Source organism: Melopsittacus undulatus, chromosome 1, assembly GCF_012275295.1.
Source record: "Melopsittacus undulatus isolate bMelUnd1 chromosome 1, bMelUnd1.mat.Z, whole genome shotgun sequence".
Lineage (NCBI taxonomy): Eukaryota > Metazoa > Chordata > Aves > Psittaciformes > Psittaculidae > Melopsittacus > Melopsittacus undulatus.
In genome coordinates this window covers 67,351,784-67,373,894 of record NC_047527.1, presented here as the reverse complement: position 1 = coordinate 67,373,894, position 22,111 = coordinate 67,351,784, and the positions used below count along the sequence as shown (strand labels likewise).

At 43.0% G+C, this 22,111-nt stretch overlaps 1 protein-coding gene across 1 annotated transcript; it reads right to left on the bottom strand.

Moving 5' to 3' along the window:
• Positions 1-2,827: 2,827 nt before the first annotated feature.
• FRRS1L (ferric chelate reductase 1 like) lies at positions 2,828-9,089 on the bottom strand. Its single transcript, XM_034065284.1, has 5 exons — positions 8,882-9,089; positions 6,952-7,036; positions 6,125-6,263; positions 3,456-3,702; positions 2,828-3,000 (listed from the first exon to the last, which is right to left on the bottom strand). The coding sequence occupies exons 1-5, from the start codon at positions 9,087-9,089 to the stop codon at positions 2,828-2,830; spliced, it is 852 nt and encodes a 283-aa protein (XP_033921175.1).
• Between the last annotated feature and the right edge of the window lie 13,022 nt (positions 9,090-22,111).

Genomic DNA, 22,111 nt, shown 5'->3' with positions numbered 1-22,111 from the left:
AACTAGAAATTTCTAAACACTTGTACCTCCTTCATTTATCAACTTGAATATCATATTCTTGCTTTTCCTACTCAGAAGATCAACTCTCAGAAATTCAGTGCTAAACTCAACCAGCAGCTGAAATGCCAAACAGAGTGTTTTGCTGCTTGTTGTGGCCTTTTATTTCTACCCATTTGATTATAAATACTTAATTGGTGCTAATTAAGTACTTCAAAGCTTGGGTGAAAGTTTTTACAGAAATGCACATTTTTCATAATACTTCAACAGAAAAATATAATGACAAAACCACCAGACAGACACTGACAAGTAAACTGAAAAAGGAAAAAAACCCAAACAAGCAAATATATTTTCTGCTCTACTTTAGAACACTGGTACAGCTGAAGACAGTATAGTTTTTACATTGCAGCAGACATATCCTTAAACAGCTCTGCCTGTGCTCTGAATTCAGTGTTGATTTAGAGCCCGAACTTTAACCATGTCTGACTCCATGCAAGCGGAAAGCAGTTCTATGGGTGTTGCACATGTAGCTTGCTGTTAGCATTGTCATTATTAATGTACCTCTGCACCCAGGTCCAATCAGGTTACCCTAAATCAATCACTGTATTAAAGAAAAGAGGAGCCAAAATGAGTTTCTATCCTATTTCAGTACTGTACAATTATTAGATTAGCCCTTTAGTGGGTAATCAGGTAAATGCCTGACACTAAAATAGTAAATACAAGGCCATAAACTAAAGCAACCCTGAAGCTACTTTAAGTAGTTCAGTTCCTTCTCAGAGCTCACAGTTATCTCAGCTGTCTACAAATTAGCACAAAGGAGAAAGAATTTGTCCTAGTGATTTCTTCACTTCATCTAGTTGCTGAATATAAAACTCTTTATCCAGGCTTCAGCTATCTGCTTCGGCCAGTCTTAAGGCTAAAGTTTACAGCCATCATGGACCAAAGTAGACCTTCCTTATTAAGTTGTCTCTGCTACGGATTTCATCAGATGATAAGCATGTTATCCTACTTGTGAGAAGTAATTTGTACTAAAAAAGCTATTATATGTACTTGCAAAATTCACTTGATTCTGAATTTTTCTTCCCTGTCATGAACTCTAGTCCAGTAATTTTAAATGAACAACTCCTTAAAGACATCAATGTAAGTAGGTATTGCTAGGCAATCTTTCTTTTGAAAGTGAAATAAAGTGTTTGTGATGGAGATAAATTAATTTTGAGTTGAATTCATATACTTTAAGCATAGGTTTGAAGAATGCTGAGTCTAAAAAAATGTTAGTCTACAAACTTCATTCTGTGAATAATGATATAAAACCAGCAAAGCTAGTTAATCTTTTTACACTGTATGCAGCAAAGATAATAAAAAGGAGGTCTATCACATACTGCACCAGATCCTATGTTGCAGAGTCCTCAAGAGTACCACATTCATTAGAACTTTGGCACAATTTAAATTTTAATTCTATTTAAATACAATTTAATGCAAGTTGGGAAGTGAATGAACAACTTTATCTAAACATATTTGACTGCTACATGTAGATGTGTCATACACTTCCTATTAGGTGAAAAACAGAAACTCTCCACAAGAACTCAAAGTTTTTCATAATATTCTGAGGCTCATAATTACATTTTGACACTTTTCTGTAATATTTAGCATTCATCTTTGTAATACTTATTAGTGGTAAAAAAATCTAATGCATTTCCTCTTTACCTCATCTTTTTCCATAGTAACTACATCTTATCAATGGTTTGGTGAAACTAAAGCTACTGCTCTTCTCATTAATCCCTATATTTCCTTGCAAATAATCACAACTATATTTTCATTTCTATGTAAGTTAACACCAGCTGCTCATGTTCATCCTTAACATGAACAGGATATGCAGGCATACAACACAGAAAAACAGATTTCTTCATACTACTACATGACTGCTTAAAAATATATTTACATGTCAGCAAAATCACTGTTTGGTTTTGTTTGGGTTTTTTCATAAAAAGAGAAAAATTGATTTAATCTATTGGGATTTAGTCTATGGCTTGTTGGGAACTTCTATATTCTGTATGTTTTACATGTGGTTTACCTATGTATGGAAAATTTTCATTACTGTATTCTCCCTTCCCCTTGTTGAAATAACTTTATATCACTCAGAAAAGAAGTAGCAATTTCTTTCAAGAAGCTGTTTAAACACTATTATAATAAAGAAAGACATTAGTCACCTTTTTTCCATTGAAAAAAATCCTGTTAATGCTTGATTATGCAAGTTTAGTTTTGTAAAGTACCAGGTCAGGTGGACCTTGATAGATATAAAAAACACCTGGGAGAACTGTGCATTACTGAAGGGCAAGTTTCATGCTGCTGTGTCAGTATCCAGATCTCAAGTTAAGAAAATGCATTTGGAGTTGTGCTGTCTGCTCCTGAAGTACCAAACAGTATTATAATGTTTTCCCAAATTCACTTTTGGGAGTAATTTGGAAGGCAATTTTGTTATGTGATAAGATGTCCATCACTAAATTCTCCTAAACACGCATACAGACACCTCTCCCAAGCACACGTACACACACGCACATTGATTTTACAAGTCTCTTTTTCTTTAAGCAAGTAGTAACAACACTGAAAATACTCTCCTATGTGCTCACTGATTATTCTTAAATGATTTGTCACCACTTTGCCACTCAAAGGAGATGGTTATTTCATTCTTCTGAGAAGCTAACTATGTTCAAAAGCAGCTAGATGAGGATGGTGGTGTGATATAAATTCCAATAGAAAAATGCATTTTCCATCCGTATAGCCGTCCATCCTGAGAAACTTCCACTGACAAATTCTTGCTGTTTTCCATCAGTCATGGAGTTCCCATCAATAAATAAAAGGTCAGTGCAACAATGAGGAGCAAGCAGAATGGAGAAGAGAAGGTCTGGTAGGCAGCTGATGGCATGAAAATATCTTCATACTTGTAAATACTGACAACGTGCTCTGATACAGGTGGTGAGTCTATATCATGACGGGTTATAGAACCTTTAACAGGTAAGGGCAGAAAGAAATAACATCAGATGCATTTTTTCTATAACTCTACCAAAGAAACAGGTAGACAACCAAATAATTTTCAAACCCAAAGCATGCAATAGTACAGTGAGCAGTGTCATTTATATGTTTTCAGAAATTAAACATCTGAATAAAACAAATGAAATTCAAGTAAATGGTAAACATCCTTCAAAGGAATTCAGAATTTCTAGTTATGAAGTTCTTCTAAATTTAGCTTTGGGGAGTGGGATAATAACTTTATAGTCAAGAAAACATGACATGTAGGACCCTGTTACTTACTCTGTTTTCCTTTTTATCTATTTTCAAGCCTCATGGTGCCAGAATTTTAGTTCATTAACAAAAAGGGGATCTAGTAAGAATAATGTAACTAAAAGACATTTATCAGTTTTGGCACCTCAGTGCTGCCAGTAACATAGAAATCAACTTACCTTGAATTGCTGGACCCCAAGCAAACAGATAGTACCAACTCAAGTGCAGATCTACAATGGTTTCCTCTCGGGGAACATACACCGGACGCTTGAATCGACATGTCACACGATTGTTTTCAAAAACCCCTTCTTCATCTCTAGCAGGATTCCTCTGGATTTCTTTGGCCCACTGACCGACATTATAGAAGTGATGTATTCGGACTCTTCCATTATCATCATGAACACAAGCCATGACATCATCTCCTCCCTACATGGTACGTATTGGTAGAAGGAAAACAGAAGTGTCACAAAGCATTTCCCCATATAGGTACATAATTTTAATTATTTAAAACTCATCAAGACCTGGGCCTCTCATTCTCTCTAAGTTATATTACACAAATACTTGTTTCCTTAACCATGGATCTTTGGTCAGATTGAAAGACGCAAAGTGAATAGTAATATTTACCTACCCTTACTATCCAGGTATCAAGTGCCATATTAAATACATGCCCTACTTCTCCAATATTAATCTTTCTAATGTGTCATGCTGATGACAGACATGATGCTTACTAGTGTGATCATCTCTCAGTCTCTCAGTTCTTTTGTACCAGGAAAGGAGAGGAAAAGGGTGCATTTCATCAATTTGCAAATATTTCTATGTGGATTTGTGAAAGATGTGCCAAAAGTAAAGGAAAAAGGGGACAACTAGGTAAAACACATGCTCAAACAATTTCTGCACCTCAACCTTTCCAACTTCTGTCTGGAGCCTATCCTTACCCTCCATAACTTTCTCCGAGTTTAAGCTTTATACATCTGAGCAGAAATCCCTCACTCTTAAGTACAAAGAGGAAAAAATAAATCTGTTTTCACATAGAAAAAAAACTAAAAGGAAAGAAAAAAGTATTCTGAATCTCAGTTAACAGAATGACATTACAAAATCCTGGCTGGGCACAAAAGCCTGCAAGTGGAAAAGCATAACATTATCTGAGACAAAGAAATAGGTCACAGACCTTTAAAAAAATCTATTAAGGACACAAAATAGGGTTTTTTCCTGAATTGCTGTAGCTATCCAGGCCACACCATTTTGATTAGGGCCTCCAAAGCACAGCCCACTTCCCACAGCTCAGCTGTTTTGACCTAGTGTCATTTTACCATTAAAGCCTGCACATCCGAGGACACCAAAACATCCTGGAAGTTATGAAAAAGGATGAAGTCAGCAAAGGGAAAAGACAGGAAGATAGATGCTAGTTGTTTTAGTCCAGCTGACTGATGGGCACTAGACCACATAAGCAGCAAATTTGGAAGCAAAACCTTTTACTTTACACTTATTTTATTCTTCTTATCAGAAGCTGAGACTTAACATGCTGGTTGGTGTGTCTGGGACAAAAGGAAATACCTGCTTTCCAAGTGGCTGGTGAGATGCAGGCAGTGAGACCCTGGATCTGCTGTAGGTATATCAGTTACAAACTGGTTACATGATCTCCAATGGCATGGGGAAAAGTAAGGTTCTGAGCTGCTTTGAAAACCCTGTTGAGTGCTTGCATTTCCAGGCATCTGAAATCTTCCCAAAATTTGGCTGTAAAACTGTTCCTCACAACATTAAAAACATGAACTGCTTCTTGTGACATAAATCGTTCTTCATGACACAATAGACTTCTACCTTTATTTTGCTTATTTACAGTCTCATAATAAAACATATATTGTAAGGACTGAAAAGCACCTGCCCTCACAGTGTTTTTCTGACTACTGCTTACAACTGTGCAAGAAACAGTCTTGTCCTCTGACTTGTGATTTAGGACATAGACTCAGTATTGTTTTATATGCTCAGTAGTGTTTCTGTATATGAGCATCTACATTATGAACTGCATTTTAATCCTAAATATTTTACCAAGGATCATCGACAAAACATCTTTGCCTAAGTTGTCTATTGCTCATGTTGTTAAAGTTCACACAGTACAAGCTCCTGTTTTGCTTACTGAAACACAATGAAAAGTGATGCTTTTGAATGACAAAGTAAGTACAGGAATAAGCATAAAAACAAACCACACAAAATTCAGGAGAGACAGAAGAGATTTTAACAAGATTGTTTTCTAGAGTACATATGTTTAAATTAGCAGGAATAATTTTGTGACACATTTATAGCTTCCCTTGAACAACACACAGGTAAACAAAAGAAACAGAAAGAAACACAGAAACAACATTATTTCCAGAGCTTAACAGTGAAAGTCACATTCATACCACTGAAAGTCAGCTGATTTACTGAAGAATACAATTATTTGCTATTTAGTTTCTGATGTACCTTTTGTCCAAGTAACACTGATATAAAGCAGGACAGGTTATTTCCACATGAAATGGCTTATCCCTGGGGACTTCTCTAATAAAAAGGTAAAAATCTAGTAACATTCAGACATCCAGAGCTGAACTGAAATACTGAACAGTGCTACTGAGTGTTGTACTTCTCAAACAAGAAGGGAAAGGACATCTTAGGAAGGATGTGATCCTATGATTAATTTTCTGGGAAGCAGTAGGCCTGGCTTCTGCTCCCAGGCTGGCTACCAAACAGTGCTTTGTTTTCAGCAAGTCTATTTTTCTTTATACGCTCTGTCTCTAACAGATCAAATACAAACCATTTATATCCTAGCAAATAAAAGCATGCACAGTGTCAACAGCAAGAACTGTACATGTCTTACCATTTTCTTGTCTGAGGAAAATCCCACCGCCACCCAGCCATCAGTATCGGCACTCAACTCAAATTCAACATCAGCTCCTATTCTACGGTAACTTAGAAAGTAGTCACAAGTCTCCGCATTGCATCCAGGTTTACCGTACCTAAACAGAATTGGAAATACATGTCACTTTTCCTGACAATTTTTCGTAATGGAATTTAATTATGCTTGTGCAAGAAAATAAAAGAATGCATTTTGGTATAATAGTAGTAAAACATGTTATATTATGCTAAACACAGAGTACCATTAATTGTTTGCAATTTTTACTCCTTTAGTGTAAGACTGTATAGTATTTAAACAGCATGGCAAGCCATTAGTTGCAGGCACTATTACTCTGTTGACCTTCCTAGCCCCAGTTTTTTAAGTGCTTCATGAAAACACAAGAAACATGAAATAGCTGTAGGTTCATAAGTATGATGTATATCCTTAAATAATATAGTTTCCTCAAATAATATCACCCATTTCTACAAAATATGATCTTAAGTAATAAACATTTATTAAAATTAACATGGAACATTTACCAAAGTCTCCCATGCAATCAGTCAGCATTTGCAAACATAAAAGTATCTGCACTCTGATCATAGAATCATAGAATAGTTAGGGTTGGAAAGGACCTTAAGATCATCTAGTCCCAAACCCCCTGCCATGGACAGAGACACCTCACACTAAACCATCTCACCCAGGGCTTCATCCAACCTGACCTTGAACACTGCCAGGGATGGAGCATTCACAACATCCCTGGCCAACCCATTCCAGTGCCTCACCACCCTAACAGTAAATCTCAGACTGACCTGAAGCATCCCTTGGTTTTTCCACAGTCATCTACTCTGATCTTTGCAAATGGATCCACAGGAGGAGCAGTAGGGAAAGGGTAACCTGTATAATCAGAATAAATCACTACTAAATAAAATGAAAGGAATAAAAGCTAATAACACTAAAGAGAAAGGCTTTCTATAGCATTTACTTTGTCTGCTGACCACTGAACTGTTCAGATGAGGGATTATTTTGTCACATCACAATCCTTAGGTCATATGGTCCAGGTACCAAAGTAACACTGATAACTGAAAAAAAAAATTAATTTCTCAGATTTACTACATTCATCAAGAGGGGACAAGGATGCTAGAGCATGGCTTTGCTACACACTGAAGGCAAAAGTTAACTCAAGGCAGCAGAAACAGCGTAGTGCAGTCAACTAACAATGAGGGATCTCCACTCTGCTATCTCTTTGTGCACTCTTAGTCATTGAATCATAGAATCAACTAGGCTATAAAAGACCTTTAAGATCCCCAAGTCCAACCAAAAGCAGACCTTTAAGATCACCAAGGTCATTAAGTCCCCCTAGGAAATCCATAAGGACACGCAGTCTGAGGCCTTAGCCATAAATGACAGCATTAAATATAAATGCAAGGGACCAGATCCAGAGCTGTAGGAATGGATACTGAAAAGACCTTACAACACATCTTCCACTAGGAAGTAAAATCAAACACGCACTGCAATAAAAGGTAAAGGAGTATCAAAACTGGGAATTGCCTGCCATTGCTTGTGAAGGAAGACCCAGAAAAGCCAATCAGAGCTATGATTCCAAGCAATCCCCTGATGTATAATAGTAGACCAAAGAAAAAGCGTGAACGTTTGCAAACAGACCTCTTCTGTCTTGTCTTGTAGAAGGTTGTCTGTTGCATGAACACAGGTATTTTAACAGGATGTTCTTTTACTCAGCCTACTGAAAACCAAAATCATAGTTGTGGAACTAGATAGTTCTCTGAAAGTGTTTTACTAAATAGGACATAAATACTGTGGTTAGCTACAGCATCTGCAAACAAACATTTAAACTACAGTTTTAGGCATTTGGCAGCCTTTATTTGCTTTCCGACATTTCTGACAACGCCAATGGAAGCAGAAAGTATGCTGTAAACTGTAAATTACAGCCTGCACGAACTGCATCAGGGGCCTGGGTAAATTATGCAGCATAAATGTATTAAGTTGTCAAAATTTTGCAGCAGCCTATAGTGGAGCATCACTTTAAGAACAGCCCCAGGACATCATGCCTTCTCACTTTGTAGATGCATCAAACAATTGGTTTTCACTGCAGCCCAGACACAAAATTGGAATTCTAAGACTCTGCCATTTGCACATTCAAAAGAAAGCCACCCCAAACCCCACGACTACTGCGTTTGCTGTCACTCAGGACATCACGCAGCATTCTGAACCCACAAAACCCAGGACTCCTCTCAACTAAGCAGCCCGGAAAGCTCTTCGGGAGGGGGTTTGCACCTCGAAAGGCGAGCCCTTGCCGGCTGGCCCCGCACAGCGGAACGGGAAAAGAGCCTGGCCCCCGGTCCCCGGCCTCCAGCCCCCGGTCCCGGGCAGCCTCCCGTGCTCCTGCCACTGACCCCCAGCCCGCGGCTCTGCCGCCCGGCCTGACTGCCCAGCACCTGCCCGGGGAAACAAGATTCCCGGGCCCGGGAGTGCCGCTGCTCCGCAGCTCGGCGGGGAGCGAGCCACTAGCCCTGCGGAGGGCCCGGCCTGGTAAGGCACCCAGGTCTGCCCTCCGGTGCCGTTCTTGGACCCGGTGCCCGAGCGGCAGGGCTGACGGCGGAAGATGGCGGCGGGCGCTGGCCTTCGTGCTGAACAACGTGCCGCCAGCACTACCCGCCCCAGCCCGGCCTTCCCTCCCCTCGCCGGGCTCGCCCGCCCGCCGCCTGCCCCCGCCCGCCGCACCTTCCTCGGAGAGGTAGCGCAGGTCGTAGAACTCGCTGGCGAAGGTGCCGTACGAGGAGTCGTGATGAGACCGCGCCGCCTCCTCGCCGTGCTCCCCGCCGCCCGCCTCCCGCCGCCCGCCGCCCTCCTCCGCCGGGCTGGCGGCGGAGCCGGCCAGGAGCAGCAGCAGCAGCAGCCGCCGCCAAGCGCCGCGGCTCCGCACCGCCATGGCGGCGGCGGGGAGGCGACGGCCGAGCGGGCTGCTGCGCGGCTGCCGGCAGCGGAGCGGAGAGGAGAGGAGCGGGGGAGGCGGTGCGGGGAGCCGGCCCCGGGGGCGGGCGGTGCCGGAGGGACTGCGGGGTGCGAGAGGGGACGGAACGGGAGGGTGGTTGGGGATGCGGTAGGGGAGCTGTGCGTGGGGGCTGTGGTGAGGGTCGTCCCAAGCCGAGTCCCGGGCAGAGCCGTGGCAGCACTGAGCCCTCCCGCTGGGACCACCGCCAAAGGGCTGAGCGGTGCCCTGCCGCACTTGCGGCTGCCCGAGACCCCCGGCCCCAGCCCCACGCAGGGACCACCCCACAGCTCACAGCCCATAGCTCACAGGTCACAGCTCACACCCCACAGCTCACAGGCTGTAGCCCACAGGTACAGCCCACAGTTCACAGCCTATAGCTCACAGCCCACAGCTCACATGCCGTAGCCCACAGCTACAGCCGACAGTTCACAGCCCATAGCTCACAGGTCACAGCTCACACCCCACAGCCTGCAACACACAGTTCACAGCCCCTAACCCACAGCTCACAGTTCACAGCTCACAGTCCACGGCTGTAGCCCACAGCTACAGCCCACAGTTCACAGCCCATAGCTCACAGTCCACAGCTTACACCTCACAGTCTACAGCTCACACCCCATAGCTCACACCCCATAGACCACAGCTCACAGCCCACCTGGCAGCAAGCTGCCATTGGAATGCCTTCTCCCTCCCCCAGGCTTGTGCACATCTCCCAAGGGCTGCACAGGCCCTCCACAGCCAGCCCCGTGGCCTCAATTCACCAAAATGTCTCAACATGAGCTTCAAGAGGACGTGGTAAATCCCGCTCCATAATTGCTGGGCGAACGTCTCTCATCTCTTTATTTTTAATGACTTCTGAGATGGGACTGGAGGCACAGCACATCTTACCATTCGTTTCAGGTAAAACCCCATGCTAGTGAGCATTTGCTATCTGGTGGCGCGTTCTTGCTTTCGTATTTTATGCAATGTAACCACAGCGATGCAGATATGCTGAAAACCTGGCAGAAGTGAAGGAAACCCCTTCTTGTGCTCCTTAAGCTTGCTTGGGCTCTTGTAATTGACACTGGATTTGCAGCAGGGCATTCAGGATAGGTTTGCATTCTTGCTGTGCTGTGGTATTTATGGGATGATGGTGGAAAAGTGACCTTTCATCCCCCATCTTCACCAAAATGGCTCTTTTCTTGGATTTGGATTGCTATCTTCCGGTTATAATTTCTTTTTTCTGTTGTTCTGCATGGTTACAATCCCTCCTCTGAGGGCCCGATAGAAAATTGAGCAAAACATCAGGGAGGAGGGAGGGAGAAAGAAGACGCAGCAGTCAGCAATATTCTGAAAACTGAAAGAACCCTCAATTTAAATATTTTCTTTTTTAGCATCAATGACTGAACTGAGTTACTTTTTGATGGGGCAGTGAGCCTGCCCAAAACCTAGGCTGCTAGGGAAATTTTCATTCCCTTGGGTTGAGTGGTTACTTGCAATACCGCAGTGTGCTCAGCTCCATCAAGTGGAGTACGTTCATTCGCATCTCCACACTTCAGTCTGGCAGAGTAGCATGCTCTCTGTCCCTGCAAATAGAGGAATAGACACACAGAAGTAAAAAGTAAGCTGCAAAAGAATTTCTGATTGCATGCAAATTCAACGTCTTCCATAGAAGTGTATAGAAAAAGCTGCGGGAGAGCAACAGCAAGCTCAAGTACAAAATAATAAGCCCCTTCTTCCCACCTCGCTGAGCTTGGCAAACTTTGCCAGGCCAGTGGAAAACAAGCAAACAAATCGCAATAGAAAAAGCCTTATAAATCAGGCTAAGGGGAAAATAAGGCTGCAGCTTATTCTTTCTGGCAATAATCAACTCTGATGAAGGCCCCCTGTATCCTTTTTGAAATAGCTAGCCCAGGGTGGCAGTGCCTGTGAAGAAGCATTTGCTGAGCAAGGGAACAGCTGTCAGCTGCATGCTGGTTTTTCTCCCTGGAAAAAGGCTTTAGCACACTGTGATACAGGCAATGCTTTGCAGTCATAGTAAACACTTAGGATATTTGTCGTGAGTTGTTTGTACCTACATGACACCTATCAGTTTAAATCTGACAGCTAAGATAACTATGATTTACAGTGGAGCTGCGCTGGTTTTCTAAGGTGAAGATATAGAATCATAGAATAGTTACGGTTGGAAAGGACCTTAAGATCATCTAGTTCCAAAACCCTGCCATGGGCAGGGGGGCCTCACACTAAACCATATCACACAAGGCTCTGTCCAACCTGACCTTGAACACTGCCAGGGATGGAGCATTCACAGCTTCCCTGGGCAACCCATTTCAGTGCCTCATCACCCTTACAGTAAAGAACTTCCTCTTTATATCCAATCTAAACTTCCTCTGTTTAAGTTTGAACCCGTTACCCCTTGTCTTATCACTACAGTCTCTAGTGAACAGTCCATCCCCAGCATCCCTATAGCCCCCCTTCAGATACTGGAAGGCTGCTAGGAGGTCTCCACACAGCCTTCTTTCAACTTTCTCTTCTTTCAACCTTTTTTCTCTTCTTTCAACTTTCTCTTATTTCAACCTTTTTTCTCTTCTTTCAACTTTCTCAGCCTAAGATGAGAGACTGATATGGCTGAGAGACTGACCCCATCACCTGTGCCTCCCTCCTAATAAATCCTTAAAAATTAAAATACTCCTGACACATTTTTTTCTTAGCAGAACTTCCTGTGTTTGCCTGAAGGTTGTGCCTATCACAAAAATGGGTTGCTTACAGGAAGCAATATCAATCTCACATTGAGACTGGTGGAGCACTAACGAGTACCTTCAATTTTCAGCAGACAGAAAGGGCTACACTGCAACTAACAGCACTGCCTGTTCACAGCAGTTCTGTAGGGAAGATCCTTATCCAATCAAATAATTAAGGCTGCCATAAAAAAACCTTTAGCAGAAGGAGTTCAAATTGCAGTTGCATGAGCAGCCTTAGTCTTCAAACACCTGAACTTTCTGAAAGCCAGATTTCGTAGCTTGCACGTGCTGTTGGTGCCTTTCTTAGAACATATGCATGCCATGTGTGAACAGTGGGTTGGAAGGCGTCACCATACTCTGACAGCAGGAGTCACAGAATCACAGAATGGCCTGTCTTGGAAGTGACTTTAAAGATCATCTATTTCCAACCCCCCTGCCACAGGTAGTGACACTTTCCACTAGACCAGGTTGCTCAAAGATGCATCCAACACGGCCTTGAACACTACCAGGGATCGGACAATCACTTCTCTGGACAACCTCAGAGTGTTCAGTGCCTCACCACCCTCACAGTAAAATATTTTTTCCTAATATCTAAATCTACCCTCTTTCAGGGTCAGGGTAGATTTACTGTTACCCCTTGTCCTATCACTACTGTCTCTTATGAAAAATCCCTCTATCAAGAGTCCTCTTGATTTGGGTGAACTAGAGATGAAGTCATTTCTATTGATTCTTGCACCATCATCTCCTGCCTCAGGGGTATTCAGCAGTCAAATTCCTTGCATGATCAATTGCCCTAGTTTGGGCAATTCTCTGGTGCTAGCAGTCTGTCTAGAGGTGTCTTTCCAGAGCTGGAGACTGGGATTATCCCCAGCCATCCCTTGAGGCCTATCCTGCCTTTTGTCTTGGCTCTGTCTCTCAAAGTACACCTTTTCCCTGGAGGCTAATTCTTTTCATGGCTTTTGAACTAGAAATTATAGCTTTGGGAATAAGCCATAGTTTACATAACATTAAGGGAAAAATGATGTCTCAGAGTCTCTGGTTGCATTATTCAGGAATGACTGCAGCTCCTGTACTGGTGGGGGAGAGGGTAAAACCTCACTAGTCATATAAAAGCATGGCCTGACCAATGAAGAAAGAACTGGGGAATGGCCAGTGACACTGGCAGACCTTCAGGCTACATAAACGCCTCATGTAATGTCTTTTGTGCCCACTCTTCCTTTGGGACCACCCATGTCAAATGCCTTCCTCCCAGTTCCTTCCTGTTATGGCCAGTTAGGCTGGATCCTGCCAAATTCAATTGCTTTTCTGCTTCTGTGCATGATTTAGTGGGATTTCACCTCTTAAAAGAGGCTCAACTTCCTTGCTCAACTTTTCATAAGTTATTGCTGTTCCCAGGTCCCCCCAAAAAGCTGAAGCTGGTTAAGTTCATACAGCTCTGCCTCTTCCCAGCTACTTCTTCAGTATGTCCACACCTCAAAACCAGCACCTTAAAGTTTAATGCTCCTGGTTATTTCCATCATACCAATGAGTATTAAAAAAATCAGTTCATATCCACCAGTGCCAAGTAACAAAATGACTCCTGAGACAGCAGTTTTCTCACAATAACTCTGCAGTAACCTGAACCAGAATTTGTAATTTGTACACAGTTTTCTCAAACCCTTACCACTATCTTGTTCAATGTGGTAAGTGTATCTACCAGCAATTTATCTTGGGCTTTCATTTATTAAACAATAATAAAAATTGTAGAAATTGAGAAATCACCCTGATTTCATTAATAGTCATTCATTCAGTGCTGTAGTTAGCTACCTGTGACTCTACAGAGACATGCTTCCTGTGTTAGTTACTTAGATTAAGATATGGGAGAAAATATGCTAGGAAATTCTTGCAAGAAGAGCTTTCACACCATGTACAAAACTAATTGACAAAGGAAAAAATGTCAAATGCCAATTCATTAAGAATATCTCATGTGAGAAAAGTAAAAACTAAGAAAAAACAAAACACTACGGAGGAAAAAGATGAAAGCTACTCACAACAAAGATGAGTGAGCTTTTTGGAGGCCTGGAACTGCTTTGGGTCTTCTGGATAAAGGCAAGAAAATATAAATTCTAAATATGTTACCATCCAAATAAAAAATGTATTAAATCATTAGATCATCTCTTTCTCAGCACTAGTAAATCTTTCTGCTGCCATTGAGCTGTGTATCTGGTCTTGCTCCAAGGGCAATCGTGCCTCTGCTGCCAATACTGCTCATAACAGCACTCTTTCTACAAAATTAATCTAATGTAGGAAAAAAAGAGGTGTCTCCAAGCTCTTTTCCACAAACGTAACATACACCAATCTAAAGCCTAAGTCTAGCAGTCTTAGACAGTAAATCAGCATGACTTTTTGCTTCAGTAAGCACTATGAACACTTCCCAAAGTATACTTAAACCATGCAGCTTTTATTTTTGTATTGCTTTACATCAGGCAGCTTATTTCTTTCCTTCCAAGACTGTGGTTTTTTTACCTGCTTGGCACTCTTTGCTTCCCCAGCGTGAATGCAGTGCTGGGAGGTGCAGCTACCCTGAAAGCCAGATCTGCCAGATGGTGGCACAATGTGCACCAGGAGGGTCTGAAGCAAAACTTTTCCCATTTTAAAAAAAGTCCTTGTTACAAAGAGGTTATTTATAGTGTTATTCCAATAAGGAGCCAAAACAGAGCAGCCTTTTATTAGAACTCGCAATAGAGGGCATTGCATTGAGGCCTCCCTGTGCATGAATACCATTTACTTTTGTGGAAAAACTGGCCCTGAGAGCTGTAAAATTCAGCTCGCATTAGCAAAGAGCTTATTTAGGTAAGAATGCTTTAAAGAGTTTAAGCAGTACTGGCAGAATTCAATTAATTTCTTGTGTGACAATGTCATTTCATCCTAATTAGTTAAGAGCTCAGAAATAAGAAAAGGAACAAAAAAAGAGAAAACCCTGTTCCCTCATGAGACTCCATCTGAAGAGTTATGATAAAGGTTCTGTAAGTTTGCCTTCTGTAAAGCAGTCAGTTAAAACAAAGTTTTCTCAGCCCAAACTCAGACACCTCTGAGTCCAAATAATTACTAGGCATATTATAATAATATTAAAGATAATCAGAATGGGTTTGGTGGGTGAGGACCTTAAAGATCACCTAGTTCCAACACCCAGCCACAGGCAGGGACATCTTTTACTAGACCAGCCCCATCCAGCCTGGCCTTGAACACTTCCAGTGATGGGGCAGCCACACCACCTCTGGGCAACATGTTCCAGTCCCTCACCATAATGACAATAGTAACAACAGAATAATGATAAAAAAATGCTGCCCTTATCTGCCAGGGAAATGTAAGTGGGCAGGAGAAATCAGCAGAGCAGCTCCTCCTGGCTTGCCCCTCTGCAGTGAAGGTGCTTCTGTCAAGGAAATAAGCCTTGTCTCCCCTCCCAGGTGAAGGCTACAGGAGGGGATGGACCAGGGAAAAATGACTGGACCAGGGGAGTTTTCTCTCTCTCCTTGGGATGCTGGAGCCCAGGTGAAGGGCAGCCCACAGGAACAGCCTTCAAGCCTGGCTTTGGGCTGGAGCACGCTAGCCCCGTTTGCTGCCCCCCCAACCCCCCCCCGGCACTGCTTACCCCAAATGTCTCATCCACACCTGCTTTGGTTCAGGATGCAGGTGATTTCTCTCACACTCAAATGCGATGGCACATTACCTTACAGTTACAAGTACAGCTTGTTGTTCGAGAAAGGGGGAAGGAGAGCAAGGGAGGCTAGAGAAAAGAGCACGGAGAGAGGCAAGTTTCTACCGGATGCATTCCGTACCCATCCCTATGCTGCCGGGAAGCTGTTGCCAGCCGCTGACCGGGGCTGCACTCCTGCATCCCCCTATATACCTTCCCCCCCTGCTCCCCTCTGCCCCTGTGCATCCTTTACCACTGCCTCCCCTGTCCCTCCGGCCGTCCCAGCCCGGCTCTCCCGGCCCTTCCCGGGAATCGGCCGGTTTGGCAGTAGCAGCCGTCCGCCGCCGAGGGGCACCAAGGCACCGGAGCGCGGAGAGGTGCCTGAGAAGCTTGTGCTCGCAGCGGCACATAGGCAGGAGAAGGGCCTTCCAGAGGCACCCAGCCCGAGACGGGACACCCCGCAGCCGGTCCCGGGGAGCCTGAGGCAGCCGGAGCCATCCCAGTGCATCACTGCCTCTTACGGTCGTGAATGCATACATACAAAGTGATGTGTGGGAACCACCAGTGCTGGAGGAGCGGGCTAAACAAGGCCTACACGCAAATGACTGGAAAACTGCAAAAGTAGGACTGCAAAAGTCGCTTTTCGGGCTGTAGGGAGGATTACATAGCACTGTGGGGAAGTGCACAGTGCAAATCACGGGTTTTCTCTCAAGCTTCCCTCGTCATCTAAATGCATGTCCGTGTTCATTATGACAGAGTCAGGCACACAAGTGGCTTCACTGACTTTAAAATAATTTGTTCTCTTATTCACATCTAAAACAAGTGAAAGTCAGCTATTCTGAAGTCTTTGGGTACCAAAGAGGTACATAAACGGAGAGTTATGCTCTTTGCAGGCTTTGCTAACATCTGTAACCTGCATTAAGAGTCTTTGAACCTTGGCTGTGTGAATGAACTAAGCATAAGACAACTTACTGTGGTGCAGAAAGGATCCCATACATCTTCTAATGGCATAACAGCAAGCAGTTTTAGAGAACTTGGGTATATTGTTTTGAAATGCTTGTAGATGAAATGAAAAGAGAATTTTTTAATGTTTTAATTTACTTAGGGTGTTACTGATACTTAAATTAGTGACATCAGGTTTATTCCCATAACACAAATGAAGTCAGAGTCCAGTGTGGCTTATCTACCCAGAGATGCTAGAATACAGGCATGTTTTATAAGACAGTGTTACTGAACAGAATAAAACATTGTATAATGGCCAGGATTCACTTATACCACTTATACCAGATTCACTTACAGCACTTAAACTAGTTAGTGTGGAGATAAACCCTTCATATTTGACTTACTTAGAGGAGGAGTTGCCTCCTTGACCGAAATCTCTAACCAGAGTTACATCATTTGGTTCTGCTAACCAAAATATTGTAGGGTTGATAAATGATGGGGATTTTCTCATTGAGATCTTCATGTGACACCAGCAATAAACAATACAAAACTTACATTTTCTTGTTTCTACAGTGCAGCTACATAATATAGCCTAAGGTTACTTCAATGTTTTTCATACAGATGTTTACAAGGATAAACCTAATTAAAGAACAAGTATTTAAGCAGCTTATCTTCATTTGGCAGTCAACATGTGCATGGAGGAAAGGTTTCCAACAGCCTAAGGTGTATGCTGTGCCACAAGCCCTTTCCTTACTTCAAATAAATGAGAGCCTGTTATGAATTCTGAAGCCATTTCAGTATGTTGTTAAATAGATGCTTTTGAGTTTTGTTCTGATGCTGTTGCTATGCCAATTTGAGACAGGAAAATAGTCTCTAAGCATTTACTGAAAACAGTGCTCATAGATGGGAGGGGGAGAAAACTGGGGGGAAATCTAGACATCAGTCTGTCACTTGGAGAGAAATCCAGACTTGCTTGTTCCAATGGCCACTTCTCCCACATGTGCACAGACACTTCCTGCCGCTGTAAAATATTCACATATGTCAACACCCTCAAAATGTAGCAGCTGAGAGCAAAAGAGCACTAAGCTGAGGCTTTCTTACCATTCCTCACAGGCAGTCATAGTATTACTGTGCTGGCACTCAGCAGATTTTCTAAGCTCAGGCCACGATGGGGCAAGGTCCTTTTTGTACAGCCAGCAGACGTGCACAAGCCCTGAAATCACACACAGAAAAAGCAGTTAAGCTGGCATTTGCTGCATGATGCAGACACTTTAAATCCGCCATCTGTGTTCTCTTCTGGACATCCCCAAGAGAGATTAGTTTGCTCTTTTGTACCTGACTCATGTGCTGAGGAGAGACATCCTAGGTGGATTGGGCTATTTGACTGGATGAGGAGGGGCCATGATTTAATTGTGCAGCCTCCAGGCAAAATGGTAACTTCCAGGCAGGGTCTGGATCCTGCTGTATTCCCAGCTCCAGGTAGCCCCTCAAGGATGAGTCAATGAGTCAGGCGGCACTAGTGCTTGTGAAGCAGCACAGCTTTTTCCATCCATAGTAAACAGTGCTGCTTCTCATGAAATGTCTCAGCATGTAGTTGGACTATTTTTAGATTCACTCATTTGCTAAAACAACACAAAGCAAAAAACTCCAACTTAACAGAACTCTCATTTGTAGCAAAGTATCAATATTGGTAATACTTTCAAAGTGAAAGTCAAGAGCAATGTTTCAGTTTCCTTATCTTCTTCAGGGAATCAGAGTTCTTGCTTGATTCTCCATTTTGTTCAAATTCATGACATCTTACTGTGCTTACTATATTCATATTTATTTTGTTTGCAGAAAACTGCTACTTTGGATCATTTGTTTGGTTTTATCCACAGGACATTTTTGCTTTTCATTCTCAGAAGGAAGTTCTCAAAACACAAGGAACTCCTGCTTCTGATCAGCAAGAAGGTCAAAGTTAAGGTTGGCAGCAGTACCTGCAGCCCCTCCACCCCACTCCCTGCCCTCGCACAATGACTCAACTTCTAATGACACAATCACACTTGAGTTTTTCTGCAGCACCTGTCCTGTTTGACAGCCTACAATGAAGGAGAGGGCTGAGTGATGTTTATTTTTATCTGCTCTTTTCAAATATGAGCTCTACTTTGGGGGCAACTGTCAAATGCTTATTTAACCACTTAACCACCACTTCCAGTCATGATCCCGTGCTTATGAAATTGACCTCCAAAACTACTGCTATGCAAAGTCACTGTTTCTTAGTAGAAGACTGTTTTGCTTTACTCTTCTGATTTTATTAAAGAAGGGACCCAGCAGCATTTTGCACTTCTCATAAGGGAACCCAGAGACCTGCATAGGCTTGAGGTGCAGGTTTGGTATTCCAGCTTCAAGGGGAGGAGGAATCTCTTCCAGCTCTTCCACAGAACCATAGTTTTAAGAGAGAGAGTCATCCTTCCCCCTTTCACAGAGGAACACTGTTAACAAGTATTGCATGTAAAACATTTTCAGGGCAGCTAGCCACAGACCTGAAGCATGCTCATAGGGACAATGTGGGCTGTGCTGACAAGTGCTAGCTAAACAAGTGTGAAGGCAGGACAGCAAAAATAAACATTTCTGGTGCTTCCTTGATCCTTGTTTGAACAATTGAGGCTCACATCACTTCTGCTTTTCTTCACTCGTTCTCTGTTTTCAGGGGTCTCTTTCTCTTGTGCTACTTTCCTTCTAACAGTTCCCATACTGGGAGGGTTTGGCAGGTACCTGACCCCAAGCAGGGGCTGACAGAAGGCCTGAATAGATACTGGGTGCTCTCTGTAAACCCTCAGAACCTTCTGTTATCCCACAAAATTTTCCTCTTCATTTCTGGCTGTTCTTCCCCTGCAACCTGCACTTCCTCCCACTGCTAGGCATCTGCAGGCAGGAAACCTTTGGCTGCACACTACCATGACAGGCAGCAGCTCACCCAGCTGCCTACTCCAGCTCATCGGGTGTGCTGCTCTGGCAACAGAAACAGCAAAGTGCATACCCTTGTGATATAAGAAACATACAGTGAAACCTTTGCTAAGTAACACTTGCATAGACAAGAGCAGGAGCATTTTGATCCATTTGTCAAGTGCTTTTAATTCTCCTCTTTCCAAGAGAAGCAAGTATGATGTGTCTAGGGGCTGTGCAGGGGACAGAAGCTTCACCTTTGTGCACTCTAGAATAACAATTCCCATTTGCTCGCATCAACCCCAGTTTATGAATTAGTCCTGCAAACCTCTGTGACTGTGCAGTAAATGAGCAGTTCAGCTACAGAGGACAGTATCATTCATTAGCCCTGACCAGGTTCACTGCTTTCACTGGCAGGATTGGGTGAGCAGGTTGGCAGTTTCTTAACACACAAGTACCTGTGGTCCGCATTTGTACAGGTGTGTATCCCTCTGGTGAGCTGCTTGCCTAACCTTCATTGTTGCAGGTGATGCATCCACATGGATGGTACAGGTACCTGCTGCAGGGCTGGTACTGTAATGAGGCAGCAAATCACAGCAAGCTTTGAAATACAGCCCCTGGCTGCTAGCTCAAGGTTCAGATAAGCCAACAGAGCTCCCTAGAGAGTGACATTACCAAAATCTCTTAGTGAGCTGACTCCACAGGCTAGAAGGGAAAAATAAGTGTCAAATAAGTGGACTGGCAGAGTTCAAAGGAATAATAAGCATTTAAATTCAACATGAAAGACATCATCCTCAGCAGAGCTTACAGATGGAATGTAGCCAGGCAAATAAACTATTTAAAAGGTCCTTTAATCAAGACTATTAACATGGAGATTTTTGTCTTAATTGAAAGCATCCCCCGATTCAATCATATTAAAATGATACAAATTGTAATGTATTTTTCTATTTGATTTTTTTTTAAAAGGACAGTAAAACATTTTTCCTTGCAGAGAATCAAGTCATCATTAAAAGTTCTATTTGAGGGAAGATTCATTCAATCTATTCCATCACTAGCATTTTAACTTGAACTGTTGCCCACATATTTCAATGAAAAAGGTAGAAAGCCTACTTTCTGGCTTCTCAAATGTTTAATTATCTGGCCATAAGTGATACTGAGACAACATAAAAGGAAAACTTTTCTTCTCACAAATGTTCTGGGATCTCAAAAGGTGCTGTAAAAAAATACAACGCTAGCTCATGTATAAAGCACACTTTTGTGTGTGTGTGCTTTTGGAAGCAAACTTTATTGAAAAGAGCCTATCCATTCTGCAGATGACAAAGCAGCCAGAATATTATCATGCACTTGTATTCAGCAAAGCCTGTAAGTGAACACCATAAAGGGAAGATGATGCTTCAGGAGCGAGGGAGGACTACCAATGTCCCTCCCTTCTTTCCTCAATTAGTGCCTCAAAGTCCCACTTGCCACTGTGCTCCCCTCTTCCCTCCAAAATAGCTGCCATCTATTTAGATCACAATGACACAGAACAAGAGAAAAATGAATAGGACCAGAGACACCCTTGTAGAGCAGCCACAGCAGGGATGCTTCACATGGAAATCTGGCATCTGAATGGAAATAGGCAGTCCTTAGCAGCACAAGGGTGGCTGTTCACTTTATTTTCAGGCAGATTTGCAGACCTGTGTGGTTACAGGGGGACAGAAAGTGCATGAAACCTCTCTGAGCCTCCCACACAACACTAAGCCTGCCTGCTAAGAAACCTAACCCCGGGCAGGGAAAATAACACCATCTGATGGTGCTTTGCCACTGTGAAACAGCGTTTCTCACACACTGACAAGCAGTTCAGTGGGACAGCTGTGACGAACCTGAGGGCATACTCTGTTGGTGTTACCAGACCTGAGGAGGTTGCAGGATCAATTGCTCATCAAGCTCCTATTGCTTTGCACTCCTCTGACTTTTAGGTAACACCTTTGCTGTGAATTCATATTCCTTCCCAAGCTGACTAAACTGGCAGATCTAGAAAAAGGAGCATATATGGCAACAGATGTGATAGATACACAATGGAGTGCTACATCTGGTTTATAGCACAGCCAAGTGATAACTCAGCTATGTTGCTTTAACCATGGGACTTGGTTGGCCAGCTTCTGCAAAAACCCTTTTGTCAGACTTCAGAAAACCTAAAAATAGCTTTGAAAATGCCACATATTCTCTGTGATGTCTTGAACAGTGCAATGTCAAGAAGCATCTTACCCTTTCATGGTGTCCAAGGTGATCAAACATCCCTTTCCCTGAACTGAGCAATGCTGAAGCAGCAGCATAACCAAACATCTGCTTGGTAAGGTCCCCATACAATCACCATCTGTAAAGCCTTGTTCTTCTGCACCCTTCTCAGCCCTACCATGCTCTGCAAGGCTAGCTTCAAATGGCAAACCTTTCAGTTTTGCTGTCTTGCAACAGTCACGCTAGCTTTGTCCTTGTATGACTGCCCTGTTTGGGCAGGAGAACATATACTGTGTGGCAACTGCATTCTGAGGTTGCTGCTTGATAGGGCTCTTCAAAGACCAAGGCTGTTCCCTAAACCTCACTAGAAATATTGTATGAGTGTGTCTTGCCCTAAGGATCAGTATGGGTACAGAGCAGCATCTACATTTTTACTGGGAAGGAGCATCTACATCATCATAGCTACATACAAATTTAATGTA